This window comes from Coregonus clupeaformis, chromosome 14 (assembly GCF_020615455.1).
Source record: "Coregonus clupeaformis isolate EN_2021a chromosome 14, ASM2061545v1, whole genome shotgun sequence".
In the NCBI taxonomy this organism is placed as follows: Eukaryota; Metazoa; Chordata; class Actinopteri; order Salmoniformes; family Salmonidae; genus Coregonus; species Coregonus clupeaformis.
The window spans coordinates 35,040,712-35,058,161 of NC_059205.1; the positions used below are offsets into that span (position 1 = coordinate 35,040,712).

A 17,450-nucleotide genomic window follows, 5' to 3' on the forward strand; every position below is an offset into this window, starting at 1 on the left:
TGGCAAAAAGTCTCTCTCTCTTGCAACAAACACAAGTCTGGTTTTATACAATGGGCTGTGTGATTCAACAAACGAGTACAGGTGGTGCTATTCACAGGAATGTTCACTGATTGGTCCAATCAGCAGACACCTCAACGACCACCAATCAGGAACATACAGGACACCTGTGATTAGGGCAGAAAGAGTAGAAACACACAAAAACACAGGATACCTGTATCCGTAACACTCCCACCCTTAAAAGAGCAAACCAAAATGGTTTGCGACACACGTACCATCACAACACCCAAAATTCAATAATCCTCCTGCCGGGATAACAAAAAAACCTAGATCATTACACACGAGACAAAGCATCTGCCAACACATTATCTAACCCCTTTTTGTGGCGGATCTCCTCTTTCTGCCCTAATCACAGGTGTCCTGTATGTTCCTGATTGGTGGTCGTTGAGGTGTCTGCTGATTGGACCAATCAGTGAACATTCCTGTGAATAGCACCACCTGTACTCATTACATCTGCTCTTATTGACCCCATAGGCTCCAAAACAATCAGACACAGGAAATTATTCCAAATGACTTCTAGATTGAGACTATGTGTTCTTTAGTTTAGTTATTCTCACTAGAATGAATGATGTGATTCAAACTCGTCTGGGTTGTTGATGACAGGTGTTTATTTTCCTTTTTTCTTTTACACATGACATAACTGTAACCTCACACGTTTATCTCTGATGAGATACACTGATACTCAATGAGGTGGTTGTTTAAAAGGAAGGCTTTCCTCCTGTTCACAGACAATCAATAGCACATACTCTGTAGCTTTTTTCCAATATCCACACTAGCATACTTAGAATGAAGCATGTATTGGGCATGCATTCTAAGTTGTACGTAGCCTGGCTGACTACACAGTGAGCTGTGACGTCAAGAGGCTGGTGTTAGCAAGACTAAGTGGTACGCTAGTATGGATATTGGAACAGAGCCCTGTGAGTGCTTGTGGGCCCACAGCGCTCCTGCATTCTGATAGGTTATCAAAGGGGTTGTGGGGCAGAAGTTTATAAACCAGGAAGACACACATCTACAATGTATATTCAATTGTCTACTCAATTTCCATGAAATCCTTTAGATCCGCCAATGAACATTCTCGTACCAGCATGTTTTCCTTTTCTAATGCCTTCCACCCAGATTGAAGACCTGCTAGTCAGGGTGAAGGGTCCTCAGAGTTCACTAGTCTGACCTGCTTTCCCTACAAGTCCTCTACGGAGAAACTAATACAAAAACATTTAGTAAATCAAGTTCTAAGTCTTCTTGGTTCTTTCCCTGTGGGAGAGGGTAAAGCGAACACAGTTTATCAAGCACACACTGTAAACAGGGGAGCAACATTAAAAACCTCAATGGCGTACCATAGAATAGGCAACCCACTGGGCACCGACGTCAATTCAACATCTATTCCACGATGACTCAACGTAATTTCATTGAAATGACGTGGAAACAACGTTGATTCAACCATTGTGTGCCCAGTGGGGAGGGACCGCAAAACAAAGCATGACAAAGTGCTTCTTTCTTACAATGACAAAGTTCATGTTTTAGAAAACAAATAATGTTCTTTCATATTTGTTTACTTTTTAGTCGCTGAGAGGTAGAATTAAGCATTTGAATTTAAGTATGCAGGTTTGGTTGTCTGAATTTATCTTATCACTGAATATTATCAATATGAGTAAACCCATCACAGTTGACTAAGCAACCCCAGCCCTCTGAATATCCTGTGAAATCTGTACAAACATTTGTATTAATAAATTTTGTATCATTTTGATTTTTGTTCTGAAATTCTTTTTACTGTATGTATGTATGTATGTATGTATGTATGTATGTATGTATGTATGTATGTATGTATGTATGTATGTATGTATGTATGTATGTATGTATGTATGTATGTATGTATGTATGTATGTATCTCAAATGTCCCGTAGTACTGTAGCTGAGGAAAGGTTGCTTTAGTTATGGTTTTCACAGCACCCCTGAAATCTACAGGACACTGTGTAGTATGCCTCTATGTTTAATACTGTGATTGGCTCTGCCAGTTCATCGTTGGGTTGGGGTGATGTTGTGTGTGGAGGGTAAAATAATCAGTTGGAGGTATCCGAGTGAACACTTCCGGGTCCTTCTATGGGTGAGGTCACTGATGAGGGGGTCGGCGCATCCTGCCACCCACCGTTTGTCTGTGGAGTAAAAAAAACATCACATTTCTAGAGATAGAATTGTGATATAATTTGTTGTATGCCTCAGGTCAAATTTCCTGATAGATACAGAAATAATTACACATACTGTATATTATTTTATCTGCATCTGTAGCTAACATGAAACTCTTGAACTGACAAACACCCTTTTGCACTCTGCGGGATTATGCATCTTCCAAATACATTATAGTACAATTACTCTATCAAGGCACAACAATATAAGACTCCACCTCCCATCTGTCTCAAAATGGCCTCATGTACAGACAATAAAGAGACATGTTATTGAAAACATTTAGACAGCTCTTGCACACAACCTCCAAGATGGTTGATGGGAGAATCAATTATAGTAAATTATCACATCGGCTACTGGGTTGAAAATATAATGGTTTTGTAAAATAGGAGGCAATTTCAATTCCCCGAAGATAGGTAGGCTAAAGAGCATTTGGGACATTAATGGCAATTTCCATGCCATCGGTGAAAGCTGTTGGAGATGGGCTTTGGCACCCTCTTATTTTCAAAACCTGTTATTTCACATAGAGCCAGTCTTTCATCACATTGGAACCGAGGGGAGAGAAAAGAAAACGTTTCAAATCTTCAGCTTTGGTGACACCCTCCGCCTACTTCACAGCCGTAATTACTGTTCAATGATAGAAGAGGAGAGCTCTGCCATGTGAATGCTGCTTCCTGCCTCAGCTCAGTCATTAGAAACCTCAGAATGAGTGGAAATTGTTTCGCTGCACAATAAAAAGCTCCATCCAGGATTGAAAGCTTCTATAGAAAAATCGAAACGTCTAAATAATAACATGATTTCTACAATTTAAAAGAAGTGTCTTAGAATGACATAAACTTTTCTGTGTTTGGATTTGGCATAGGCCTATTTATTAGGCCTATTTATTCACTGCAAGTTGATGTTTGAATACTTGAAAAAATTATTGCATTCTGATTCGGCTCAGATTTTGAGGTATCGGGGCGGAGGGTCACAATATCTGCACAGACAGTTGTGTGTTGAAGACTGATGTCCTGCAAATGTGAATGCCCGTACTGGTTAGCCAAAGGCTGCCTCACAGAAACTACCTTCTATGCATTGACTAACATACCGCAACAGACCGTGATCTTATCATTGCCCATTTTCATCAGCCTTCATTTAGCTTAGTTCCAGCATAGTTTACTGAGGAAGCTTAGGAGGGGTTGAATGGAGAACATATTCATTCCACCACCACTTCCTTTTTTAGCATCTTGTCTAGGAAATTACAGGGCTCGCTGCTGTCAGTGTCATTGTGGTTGTTGGACGAATGATGCAACCAATGCGCTCGGACTGCTGGACCAGACCCCCTCTCAGCCTGCTGTGACTGTCTTATTGATTCCCCTCTCTACAACACAGCCTGTCACTGTAGATCTTAACACTATACACACCCCCTCCAGTGTTCCCAGCCCTGCCCAGCCCTGACAAAACCCCCTACCAGAGCGTGCTGTTCTTTAACATTGGCTGGCCGAGTTATTTTAGGGTGGTAGATAAATTGGACTAGAGCTTGTACTCCGGGGTGATTGTATTTATTTATTTGGCCCCAAATGAGGTCTGTGCTTCTTTTCATTTGGTGCCATGTGAGCTGAGTGTTGGACAGGCAGGGTGACACCTGTGGCCTTGCTCCTGTCGGCTGCAGGTGCCTCGCTAACACTAATGTCACCAGACAGACAGGCTCTAAGCGTGTCCGTACGTCCAGCTGACCGGCTTCTCGCTCCGTCTGACTCCTGCCTCGTTGCCTGGCGCCCGGGGCATGACCGGCACAGGGGCCGTTGCCTGGACAACAGCCCAGCCACCAACAGGCCACTGCTAACTAAGTGGTATCCCACACCCGTTGGCTTTGAAATAATTGGGCAAAGGGACAAACTGAAACCCTAATAAAGACAACTTTCTATCGAATTGTTGGTTAAATGTATGAACGCATTGCATCGGAACAAAAGAAGAATAGCTATAGAAGTATACTATAGAAATAGTTAGCTTCTTTTCCTTTCAAAAATACCAAAGTAAGAATAGAAAGGCAATATTGTGATGAAATGACAGAAGGTTGTTGTTCTTTTTTGGTGGTGGTGTTCTTACGTTGATGCCCTGTGGACTGTACATCTGGCTGGCGGCGAGGCTGTCACTGTATCCTCCTGTCTGGCTGATAACATGGCGAAGAGTATCCACCTGGAACGGACACACACACAGAGAGAAAAGGGTGGGTCAGACAGACAAAAGCTCTACATGACAAAGACCTTCATACATAAGAAAAGGTCAGTCTGATAGCAAAAGGGTATCATGCACTGGGAAAGGTTACAGCGACAGTTTAGAATGATCAGGTTTAACACAACAGATATCACAAATGAACAAAGACCAATGACCACAAACACCATCACGAGGGAACTCATATGAATATCTGATTACAATTCAAAAAGGAACAAAACTGCAACAAATCATGCAGCATTGACTATTTCCAATTGCTTCTACGACTCAAAACTAATCTCCTCTCCTCAGTGGCTGGGAAGGCATTTTGAAGTGCGCAGCCAAATGACCTTTTGACAAGGACATTGTTTTTCATTGAAGTATCAACCCAGGAGACCTCTTATCCACCTTAGGGGGTTAATCCTATGCATATTTATGAAACACCCGAGCATTTGGAGAGTTGATTTAAAAAGAAAGTAGGGATGGATGGAGGGATAGGGCTGGGGGGCTAGAGGGGGGTGAATCAAATGAGAATATCACCACTGGTGGTGACTCTCCCACCCAACCTATGGTGAATGAGACTCCCTCCCAATCCCAACACTCAGAAACTCTGTGTTGTTCATAGTTGTCCAACAGGGCAAGGTCAGAGAACTGTTGTGCACCAGTGGCTACGACAACCGTTGTCAGGAGTGTTGACGAGTCTTGTATTGTTTCCAAAACTGTCTGCAGTCGTCTATTCATTCATGAGCCTGACAATGGCCACCATATTAGTGCTATGGCTAAAGGCCACATATAACCTCTGTCTCACGGACTAGGTCAAGTGACTCTGCTCTGGGCTTTTGATGATTTCAATGGAACTTTATAGGCCGGGCAGTGCCTGAACAACTGAGCAGGGAAATTCAGTCTAATAATATAAGACCTTATATGGCTGTCCGCCTTGGTTGGTTGACTTTGCCTTCAACAGGCCATTAATAGGCCACTGTATGACTGCTAGCTGGGTTTCTATCTACATGACAACTAGTGTACCAATAATTCATGGTTTACGTACTATTCTCTGCGAGGATCCTACCTGGGACTGAACGTTGGCCCCCACCCCAGCCCCCTGGTATGAGTCCCCATTCAGAGCCTGCACACTCATGAACAAGTCTCCGGAGTTTGACATGTTAAAAGAGCCAGCAGAACCTGGAAGGACAGAGAGTGAAAGAGAGAACGAGAGAGAAGGGGGGGAAGGACGGTAGAAAGAGAAGAGAGGAGAGGAAAGAGGAGTTAACTTGATCATGCAACAGAAAAAGTGCAGTCAGGTGGGTTAGTGGTGGAGGGTTGAAAGCCAAATGTGGTGTAGTGAACAGGGAACCATATCAGTGACCAGTCACCATCTACACTGACTACAGTGAGGGAAAAAAGTATTTGATCCCCTGCTGATTTTGTACATTTGCCCACTGACAAAGACATGATCAGTCTATAATTTTAATGGTAGGTTTATTTGAACAGTGAGAGACAGAATAACAACACAAAAATCCAGAAAAACGCATGTCAAAAATGTTATAAATTGATTTGCATTTTAATGAGGGAAATAAGTATTTGACCCCTCTACAAAACATGACTTAGTACTTGGTGGCAAAACCTTTGTTGGCAATCACAGAGGTCAGACGTTTCTTGTAGTTGGCCACCAGGTTTGCATACATCTCAGGAGGGATTTTGTCCCACTCCTCTTTGCAGATCTTCTCCAAGTCATTAAGGTTTCGTGGCTGACGTTTGGCAACTTGAACCTTCAGCTCCCTCCACAGATTTTCTATGGGATTAAGGTCTGGAGACTGGCTAGGCCACTCCAGGACCTTCATGTGCTTCTTCTTGAGCCACTCCTTTGTTGCCTTGGCCGTGTGTTTTGGGTCATTGTCATGCTGGAATACCCATCCACAACCCATTTTCAATGCCCTGGCTGAGGGAAGGAGGTTCTCACCCAAGATTTGATGGTACATGGCCCCGTCCATCGTCCCTTTGATTCAGTGAAGTTGTCCTGTCCCCTTAGCAGAAAAACACCCCCAAAGCATAATGTTTCCACCTCCATGTTTGATGGTGGGGATGGTGTTCTTGGGGTCATAGGCAGCATTCCTCCTCCTCCATACACGGCGAGTTGAGTTGATGCCAAAGAGCTCAATTTTGGTCTCATCTGACCACAACACTTTTACCCAGTTCTCCTCTGAATCATTCAGATGTTCATTGGCAAACTTCAGACGGCCCTGTATATGTGCTTTCTTGAGCAGGGGGACCTTGCGGGCGCTGCAGGATTTCAGTCCTTCGCGGCGTAGTGTGTTACCAATTGTTTTCTTGGTGACTATGGTCCCAGCTGCCTTGAGATCATTTTCAAGATCCTCCCGTGTAGTTCTGGGCTGATTCCTCACCGTTCTCATGATCATTGCAACTCCACGAGGTGAGATCTTGCATGGAGCCCCAGGCCGAGGGAGATTGACAGTTCTTTTGTGTTTCTTCCATTTGCGAATAATCGCACCAACTGTTGTCACCTTCTCACCAAGCTGCTTGGCGATGGTCTTGTAGCCCATTCCAGCCTTGTGTAGGTCTATAATCTTGTCCCTGACATCCTAGGAGAGCTCTTTGGTCTTGGCCATGGTGGAGAGTTTGGAATCTGATTGATTGATTGCTTCTGTGGACAGGTGTCTTTTATACAGGTAACAAACTGAGATTAGGAGCACTCCCTTTAAGAGTGTGCTCCTAATCTCAGCTCGTTACCTGTATAAAAGACACCTGGGAGCCAGAAATCTTTCTGAATGAGAGGGGGTCAAATACTTATTTCCCTCATTAAAATGCAAATCAATTTATAACAATTTTGACATGCGTTTTTCTGGATTTTTGTGTTGTTATTCTGTCTCTCACTGTTCAAATAAACCTACCATTAAAATTATAGACTGATCATTTCTTTGTCAGTGGGCAAATGTACAAAATCAGCAGGGGATCAAATACTTTTTTCCCTCACTGTATATGTACCTATGGAAATGTATTGGCAAGGGGTGTTCTAAGCAAACTATCCTGGACTAATAATACTACACAAACTACTCCTTCTGTGGTAGTTATGATGATAATCGTATTATCAAGAATATTGAGGTTAGGGGTTAAAACCGGGGTGAAACTAATGCAGAATAGATGGATTGTCTTGCCATTTAAGTTCCTTGCTACCGGACCGGTTGGATCATTAAGGAAGTGCTAATCGTTCGACAGGAAGAACTGAAAGAATCCTCTTTGTCCTTTAATGGAGCCAAACTCCCCAGATGTTAAAGGAGAACGCAGCCTAACTTGATTTCAAGGCAGAAAAAACACAAGACTAGACCATAACCCAACACAGCTGAAGAGTCAACATGATGACAAAGGCTGGGACGCCTGTCATCAGCTTAATGACACACAAGAGGTCAACCGGACAAGTTACAGGATAGATATTTGTCTAACCAAGAGTCCAAAATGGCACCCTATTTCCTATATAGAGCAGGGCCCATAGGGTCAAGAGTTCAATATGTCTACTGTGTTTACCCGACAAACCCCAGAGAGAGAGCGAGAGAGAGGGAAAGGGCCAGAGGTTATTGGGTTAGTTTAGGAAAGGAGGGTGCAGACAGTATTTTGTTATTCAAAAGGAACAGAGCCAGAGACTGGATTCTTGAGTTGGGTGCCAGGGTTGCATAAAGCCAGGTTTTCTAATCAGTGCTCTATACCTCTCTGCTCAACTGTGTCATATTTCTGAACTGAATTGTCCATACTACTGTAGTGTGGATATCTTTCAATGTAGCCTATATAATGCTTTAGCACTATTTGATCTAGCATTGTTCAGTTGGGTATACTATGCAGTCAAACCAACATTAACAGTACTAACTTGGTCCTATACTGGTCAGATCCATTATGGCTGGCTGGTATTGATACTGACCTGCAGAGGTGGGGGTGGAGGGGGAGTTGGCCTGGCTGCCATGGGCTGATACATTGGTTGCACTGACGGCTGTCTTCGCGGCATACATGTTGGCTTCCTCTTGGAACTTGCCAATGTTTTTCTTGTATCGGATTCTCTTGTTTCCGAACCAGTTCGATACCTGTAACAGAAAGTACGTATTATTAATTATGTTTTACATGACAAGAAATTAAACTAAAGTTTATTACAACAATTGTTTGAGCAAGGTATTATATAGAAAACATATATTTTAAGAAACCAGATTGTCAAGAAACCAGATTCCCATTGAGATTGACAGCGCTCTGGTCAAAAGTAGTGCATTATGTAGGGAATAGGGTGCCATTTGGGATGCAGCCTCTGCTAGCTGACTTCCTGTTACATAGCAGTGTGCTTGCAGTTGTCGAAACAAATTACCATGCTAGCTAGATAGCTCATAGGTTTATGTGGGTCAAGAAAGACTATGTGGCGGAATACTGTACCTGTGACACTGTGATGGAGCACTTCTTGCCCAGCTCTTCCTTGGCCTCCTCACTGGGATAGGGGTTGGACAGGTGGGAGTAGAAATACTCATTTAGGATCTCTGTTGCCTGCTTGTTGAAGTTCCTTCTCTTTCGTCTGCAGAGAGAGAGCCAGAGAGAGAGAAACATTGAATATAACAATTACAGGTCATTTATTTCATTACAATACATTAGAGAGAGATATCTGGACTACATTATCTCTGTTTGTCATCACACTCTACAAAAATATGTTGTCTTCGGTGTAGAGTGACCCAGGATACACTTTTCATCAGCAGACACACGCAGAGAGAGACACACAGACACATGTCACACACACTGTACCACACAGACCTGGCGTCGAGGAAGCGGGAGCGTAGGATCATGACGGCCTCGCAGGTGCTCTGTTTGAGCTGCATCTGGATGGAGCTGAACTTGCGGTGGATAATGCCCACCATACGCTCGATCTCTTTGGGTGAGATGGGCCGTGTGCGACTCTGCTCCCTCAGCAGGTTCATCACATGGGTGGTAAACTCATTACATGCCTAAAGAGACAGACAGACACACTCATATGAGGCAGATAGCAATCACACGCACTTGGATACAGCAGAGAAGTAAGACACTGTGAGCATTGTTAGTATTATAAGTATCATAAGTAGTAGTAGTAATCAATGTATAGTAATGTAGTAGTAATGTATTGCAGTGCTGTGGCAGAAACAATAGCAGTGGATGAGGTAGACAAGCAGTGCGACTTTCTTTGTATATTGAGGAGACCTTTCTTCAATCGTGAAGAAAAAAGTAACAAGTAAAGACGTCTAAAATGACAGGAGGCTTTCATTCCTGTTCACGTTTAGCAGGTTTGAACTGTCTTCCTGTCTCTCTCGCTCCACTTCTCTCTCTGTCTTTTCACTCAGTGTCTCTCTCGGTCTCTCTCTCTGTCAGAATCAGTCACTGGGAAGTGTCTGCTGCGTTTGGGGTCAGGGGAGTCAGTTGAAACGAGACTCAGTTCGTTGCAACAGCCGTTCCACCCGTACACTCAGTAGCAGCAGTACACATAGCGGTGACATGGATATTCTCAGGTACAAATGTAACACTGTGACAGGAAGTGATGATGGGCCTGCTTTGAGATGATGACAGGCGGTAATATATTTGACATCGATGGGAAGGACGGGATGCTCTCTTGGAGCTAGGACTTGTGTGACTGATAAACTGATTGCCAGCTGGAAATGGATTTCTGAAAGCGTGGTTGTGTGCACTGACTTGTGTGCAGTCTGAGTGTAGTGAGATTGCAGTGGGGTTGTCTATTGGAAGGGAGAGAGGACAGTTACAAGGGGCTTGGTCCTCAATATATAGTGAGATGGCAGAAATCAGAGTAGAGGGACGCTTAGGGAGAGAGGGGTTGCCTACAGGAAGTGAGAGGGGTTGTGAGGATCTTCTTAGAGCAGAGAGGGCTTATGGGAAGGGAGAGAGCGGTTACGAGGGGTGTGGTCTGTCCTCACCTGTTCATACTTCTCCAGCTCTGTGTGGTAGATCCCACGGATCTGAGTAAGCTTGGCCCTATAGTCTGAGTGTTCTGTTGAGTTGTCCTGGCCCACCCCTCCTCCCGCTGCTGCCGCCGCTGCTGCCGCTGCCGCAGACCCGCCCCCTTTCTCTGGTCCGGACACGCCCTCCGCCAGCAGCATGTTGTCCAATCGCATGAGCTGGGCATCTGGAGCATCCTCCTCCTGGGCGCCACGGATACTGAGCACTGTAGAGACAATAGTTAGTAACAAACTTCTCTGGTGAGTAAAAAACTAACACAACACTGATGCAATGCAAAGTCTGATGATCACCACCGCAAAGAAAAGAGGCCCAGTTAATATGAATGAACAATGTTGTAATAAAAACCACTATTTGGGTGAGAAGTGGAGTGAGTGTACCAGTCACCAACAGTGAGACCGCAGTCTACTACTGTACTTTGTTCTTTCCACAGTCTTCAACCTGTTCTGTGTGAAATATGACCATCTCTTTAAAAGCCCACAACTGTGCCATAAAAACATGGATGTTAGTGAGGCTGGCAGCACCCAAGATGATAAAACTATAATCTCTTCGATTTTGAATATCATTTCATGTATTTAATTAACACAGACTTCCATAAGAGTTCATTTTTCCTATGCACTCCAGGGAAGCAGATGAAGATATTTACTCAGTGGCTAAAACAATAACATTGTGTCATAAAAAGATAAGAATCTTCCCGGACAGGTAAACTAATAATATCATCACAACCTAACGGGTTAAAATGGTGTAATAAATGACACGTCTAATATCAATATGGATAATCTCAGTGATAAGGGACAAAAACAATTTATCAACACCAGACTAAGAGGAAAAGCAAAGATGCTGTCTTAGTCTTATTTATGCGTCACAGTCACACCATGATCATTGTTTTTCAACTTAAAGATGCAAATCGCTCCGCCATTTCCTGGTGGCTAAAATTCTAAAATAGTTTATGTGACAAAACAAGAAAGTATAGTGTAGAGAATCATTGTACCATCTAAACCGCTGTAAAATATATTTTCCATAAACCAAAATATTGTATTTTCAACTGTTTGAAGCTGGTGCACAAAAGCAAAAGTAAAAGACGCAAAAAATAAACTTAAGAACAGGAAGCATAGAAATAGGGCACATAGAACAGCTTAGACTTGCTTTCAATTAGAATGACAGATCTATAACACACATTTCTATGTGAATTTGGTCGAGTTGCCCAAAAAGTTACATATTGCAGCTTTAATAAATAAATACTAAGCTAGATTTGGAGTAATAGCTAGAAAACAAGCAGCATAATTCATGGACTCCCTATGGCTGAAGAAAGGGTGCTAACAAGGTAGTTGTCAGACCTATTTAGGCTACTGGCCCTTCAGGCTACTGGCCCACTGCTGGCCGTGTTCACACAGTTTGGGGTGTCCAGTCACAGTGGTGGGTGTAGTGGCCCTAGTTTGAACCTGCACCTCACCCCTCACACCCCCACAGGCACTTAGCTCTCTGCTCCTCCCCCCTCCAGCCAGTACCACAGAGTGCAAAAGGAGGTTTCATGGCACATACCCCCCCATGCACACAGATACACACTTATCTACCCACTCCCACGCACGCAACAATGTTCACTTGTGATTGTTCACTTTATGTGACTGTGTTTCACTATGGTACTGGACCAACAGGGCTATGTTTCACTATGGTACTGGACCAACAGGGTTGTTTCACTATGGTACTGGACCAACAGGGCTGTGTTTCACTATGGTACTGGAACAACAGGGCTGTGTTTCACTATGGTACTGGACCAACAGGGCTATGTTTCACTATGGTACTGGACCAACAGGGCTGTGTTTCACTATGGTACTGGACCAACGGGGCTGTGTTTCACTATGGTACTGGACCAACAGGGCTATGTTTCACTATGGTACTGGACCAACAAGGTTGTTTCACTATGGTACTGGACCAACAGGGTTGTTTCACTATGGTACTGGACCAACAGGGCTATGTTTCACTATGGTACTGGCCCAACAGGGCTATGTTTCACTATGGTACTTGACCAACAGGGTTGTGTTTCACTATGGTACTGGACCAACAGGGCTGTGTTTCACTATGGTACTGGACCAACAGGGCTATGTTTCACTATGGTACTGGACCAACAGGGCTGTGTTTCACTATGGTACTGGACCAACAGGGCTGTGTTTCACTATGGTACTGGACCAACAGGGCTATGTTTCACTATGGTACTGGACCAACAGGGCTGTGTTTCAGTATGGTACTGGACCAACAGGGCTGTGTGTTCACTATGGTACTGGACCAACAGGGCTATGTTTCACTATGGTACTGGACCAACAGGGCTGTTTCACTATGGTACTGGACCAACAGGGCTATGTTTCACTATGATACTGGACCAACAGGGTTGTGTTTCACTATGGTACTGGACCAACAGGGTTGTTTCACTATGGTACTGGACCAACAGGGCTGTGTTTCACTATGGTACTGGACCAACAGGGCTATGTTTCACTATGGTACTGGACCAACAGGGCTGTTTCACTATGGTACTGGACCAACAGGGCTATGTTTCACTATGGTACTGGACCAACAGGGCTATGTTTCACTATGGTACTGGACCAACAGGGCTATGTTTCACTATGGTACTGGACCAACAGGGTTGTTTCACTATGGTACTGGACCAACAGGGCTGTGTTTCACTATGGTACTGGACCAACAGGGCTATGTTTCACTATGGTACTGGACCAACAGGGCTATGTTTCACTATGGTACTGGACCAACAGGGTTGTTTCACTATGGTACTGGACCAACAGGGCTATGTTTCACTATGGTACTGGACCAACAGGGCTATGTTTCACTATGGTACTGGACCAACAGGGTTGTTTCACTATGGTACTGGACCAACAGGGTTGTGTTTCACTATGGTACTGGACCAACAGGGCTATGTTTCACTATGGTACTGGACCAACAGGGCTATGTTTCACTATGGTACTGGACCAACAGGGTTGTGTGTTGTGGACCACCTTGCTCTCCCTCTGTCTGCCACTAGAAGGCTCCCTAAGTAAAGGAGCAGAGCTGTTTGTCTCCTCACAGAGGTGGTGAAAACAACCAGGTGTAGCCTGTTCATTTCATCCACCATCTTTACTAACAAAGACAGGCAGCATAAACTACACTATCAGGACATAGTACACGTCTGCATAAATTAATATGTATACTTACCAACTATAAGGGCTAAATAATTCCCTTTAAACATACAGTATTTACAATTGCTAAGAGTGACAATTTGACAGAATCATGGTAAATGACAGTGGCTTGCTGAGAGAGATGTGCTGGAGTAGACTGTCTGTCTGGCCCAGGTTACAGTGTGTTGCTATGCTCTGGTCTATGGCTTTGTCCACGAGGATGAACTGCCTGCCTGCTGACCTCTCCAGCAAGAGAGATGTCAAGATGGATTCCTAGGCCCTCACGGAGAAGCAGTCTCTCACATGAACCCTCTCCCCTCCTCCTCCCCCTTCCTCCCTCCTCCCTCCCCCCGATCAGCTCCACCATCTGAGCATGCAGACTCTCAATGGCTATCAGATGACTGGAAAGGTCAGGGGTTCAGAAAGGAGAGGAGTGTGTGCGTGTGCGTGTGTGTTTGTGTGTGTGTGTATTGCAGGTGTTCACTTCTGTCAATATTCTGTCAATATTTATCCTGCCTGCATTCCTTGAAACTTAAAAAGCCCTAAAGCTACAGCATTTCTATCTCAGTCAGTCATCTCCTAACTCATTTCTCATTCCTCAGCTGTAGAACCTTCCCAGCAGACCAAAACACAACAGTCCAACTCTCAGACACTGTCTCTCCAGTCACACTCACTATCTCTAACCTCTGAATTTAAAAGACTGAGGCGAGAGATAGAGAACAACAGATACTATATTGCCTTGCTATTCCTCGCAGACTCACACCAGTAGGAAAACTGGACTAGAATCCTATGGGGTTCTTCTGACAACAACATGTAGGCTACTTCCAACTGGAGAGGAAACCTAATGAGGCAAACAGTGATTTTTTCATTCCCCGTATCTTTCAGTGCAAGACTAAAAGCATGGAATGGATTAAATAAATACAATTAATAAAGATAATCATACAATTCACTGTGCTGTGACATAATTACTCAAACCATAGCCATCAGTTTTATTTATTCCTGTTCAGTAACGACAATGAAATCGATTAAAGGCCTTAATGCCAGTCCAGCATCAGTGAACTTTAAAACTTTACATTATCATAATTATCTGGCAATAGGAGGCAGATTCATAACGCTACTCCACAAATAAATGGCTCTTCTCTTTCACAACATAAAATGAAAACCTTGGTATTGACCATCTGTGCATGGATGAACATGGTTGGTTTGTGGTGGTTCTTATCTCAGACTAACAGTGTGTTTCTATAAAAAGACTGCCATCATTTCATCTTGACCATTACAGACAGGCTTTAATTGAACAGTGAGAGGACTCACAATCCCTCCCTCCCTCTGTACTCATGTTTAATTCTCTCTCTCTCTCTCTCTCTCTCTCTCTCTCTCTCTCTCTCTCTGAGGGATGAAGAGATCCCCCACAGAGCAAGAATATGACCAATAAAATTGCCAAATAACCATCCATCTATTAAATAACTGAAATCCTCTCACGTTCTGAATTAAGACTATTGCTTTGCTTTCGTTCAAATGACAGCTCATAGTCCAAACTTTTCTGTCTCATTGGGGTGTAAGATATTTGCAAAGCACAAGTCTGTACAAAAACACAAACCTACCACACAGCCACCCACACAAACACACAGAAAATGTAAAACATCCCTCTCTGCATATTGGCAAACTACCTCTCTCTCAGCCCCCAGCCCTGGCTCCCAGTGAGCGCTTTTAAATGAAAGCATGTTTAATTAATGACGTTGAAGTATTCTGTCACAATTAGGAAGATGTACAGCCAAACAAGGCAGCAGTGATGTCCCTGACAGCCATGATGAAAGTTTATCCTCCTCACCTCTGACTGGCAGCATGCAGCCAACGCTGGACCGGTTCCATTTCACATCGATACAGTAACGCAATACACTCCTCTGCAGTTCGGTGTGTACGTGTGTGTATATGTCTGTGTGTGTGTGTGTGTGTGTGTGTGTGTGTGTGTGTGTGTCTGTGTGTGTGTGCGCGCGCGTGCGTATGTATGTACTTCCTCTGCCTCGCTCTGGACCACGTCGCAGTGCCAGGCCTATAAGCAGGGTCTGTATTGATTCTGTGGACACACGTCATCCAGGGTTTCAGCAATTCATAAATCAGCTGTGTTCCTGACACAGGAGTGAGGTGCCTGTCTGTGTGGGCCTGTCACAACCCTCTGTGTGTGTGTGTCTGTGTGTTTGGGCCACAGTCAGTGGGAGTGGTAGCGACAGCAACATGATAATGGAACATCACTACCATTCATCCCTGCCACATGACATTCTGGGACAGAAAAAACAACAACCTGAAATCCTGAAGAAGCAGTATAATGATTTACAATGGACATGACAAGTATCACAAACAACTAAAACAAATGATCAACAATATCCCTAGTCCTTAAAGGGAAATTTCACCGCTATTTCATTGTATATGCCCATTAATATGGATTCATTGTTCAGGGCATTAAACTCATACACTGCATGTGTTGGCATCATGGTATGAGGAATCTGTCAGCATAGAAACAAGAAATTCTATTCATTTCAGTGTGGTTCATCTGATAGAAGCATAGGCTACTGATGCTAAGCAGCGCAATAGTTACTAAATGTATTGGTATCTACCGACATGGGTAGCACTGTGTCTATTAAAGTCAGTCAACAAGCATTTTATGTTCCTTTTTTTTAAGCAGTTTTGTCCTTAGAAAGGTTTACTCCCCAATGTGGTCACGTGAAAGCCTCCTTGGCCCAAAATGTCCACTCCATCACCAGATAATGGGGACTAGAACAACTCCAGTTGACAAGGGCAAAGCCATAAAGAACCTCTAAAACACTTGCTCTATTCTTTATCAGCCATCTCCAGAGTCATGTTTGGAAGTGGGCAGAACCCAGAGTGTTATAGCTGACAGAGGCCGGGCAGACGACAATGACAATAAAAAAATAAGGGAACAAGAAAGAGAGAGAGAGGAGGAAGAAGGAAGATTGGGAAAATAAGTAGAGAGGGCTGGATGGATGGAGGGAGAGAGGAAAGGTGAAAAATAGAAATGGAATATGAAAGCGAGGAGGTGTCAATTAAAAAAATGAACCCCAGTGCATTTGGGAGGTGACAGCTGGTGGGAGACGAGCTGACAGGCGTCACATTAGGCGGATTTGGTGGCCGCTCCCTCCCTCTCCCCCTCCCCCTCTCCTCTGCACTGGTGACTGATCGACCGACCGATGGTTCCTCATGCAGTCAGAGGCAGTGAGAGAGGCCAGACGAGGCAAGGCACGGCAGCGCAGGGCAAGGAGAGCAGGGCAAGACAAGGTCCACACAAGGCACTCAGCTTGGTGGGGTTTTTTCAGATAAACTTTCCCCTACATCTACTCTTAATAACGGTAATTATGGTGCCGGTCATCTGAGGCTTAAGCAGGTCAGGCTGAGGCTTGAGGGGCTGGTCCCGATAACGAGGCAGCAGCAACCAACCAATGCCTCCCTCCCGCCAGAGGAGAAAAGACCATTCAGACACCCCCATCCCCTCCCTGTCCCACACAGTTAAAGGCCCCTTCATTAAAATAATTCATTATTCAAAATAGGCAATACATTAGCCCCCCAGCAATTGTCAGTCCTTTCTTAAGGTGTCTTAAAATATATCGTCTTGATCTAATCAAACCCATGCTCGGCTCATGCAGTTTTAATCGCCCTGGGGCGTCAATGGAAATCATGATGGCTGAATATCCTCTTCTTGATAAGTCACGAGTGTTGTTGAGCAGGGAGCTGTATAGTCAGCTGACTATGAGATAAAGGCCTCTATATTAAGTATTATATAGTGCATTCGGAAAGTATTCAGACCCCTTCCCTTTTTCCACTTTTTGTTACATTACAGTCTTATTCTAAAATTGATTAAATACTTTTTTT

General features: G+C 44.0%; 1 protein-coding gene across 3 annotated transcripts in view; it reads right to left on the bottom strand.

Moving 5' to 3' along the window:
- Positions 1 to 647: 647 nt before the first annotated feature.
- Positions 648 to 17,450, bottom strand: part of LOC121580977 (pre-B-cell leukemia transcription factor 1) — a 66,711-nt gene continuing 49,908 nt past the window's right edge. The window contains exons 3-9 of one of the 3 annotated variants that reach the window (XM_041896228.2): positions 10,368 to 10,615; positions 9,223 to 9,413; positions 8,854 to 8,989; positions 8,357 to 8,516; positions 5,498 to 5,610; positions 4,324 to 4,413; positions 648 to 2,207 (exon numbers count right to left, since the gene is read on the bottom strand). In XM_041896228.2, coding sequence (XP_041752162.1) covers positions 2,115 to 2,207; positions 4,324 to 4,413; positions 5,498 to 5,610; positions 8,357 to 8,516; positions 8,854 to 8,989; positions 9,223 to 9,413; positions 10,368 to 10,615 — 1,031 coding nt within the window. In that variant the 3' untranslated portion in view covers positions 648 to 2,114. Of the gene's footprint in view, positions 2,208 to 4,323; positions 4,414 to 5,476; positions 5,611 to 8,356; positions 8,517 to 8,853; positions 8,990 to 9,222; positions 9,414 to 10,367; positions 10,616 to 17,450 lie in introns of those variants that run through there. The other 2 variants (XM_041896227.2, XM_041896229.2) reach the window with 2 other exon arrangements.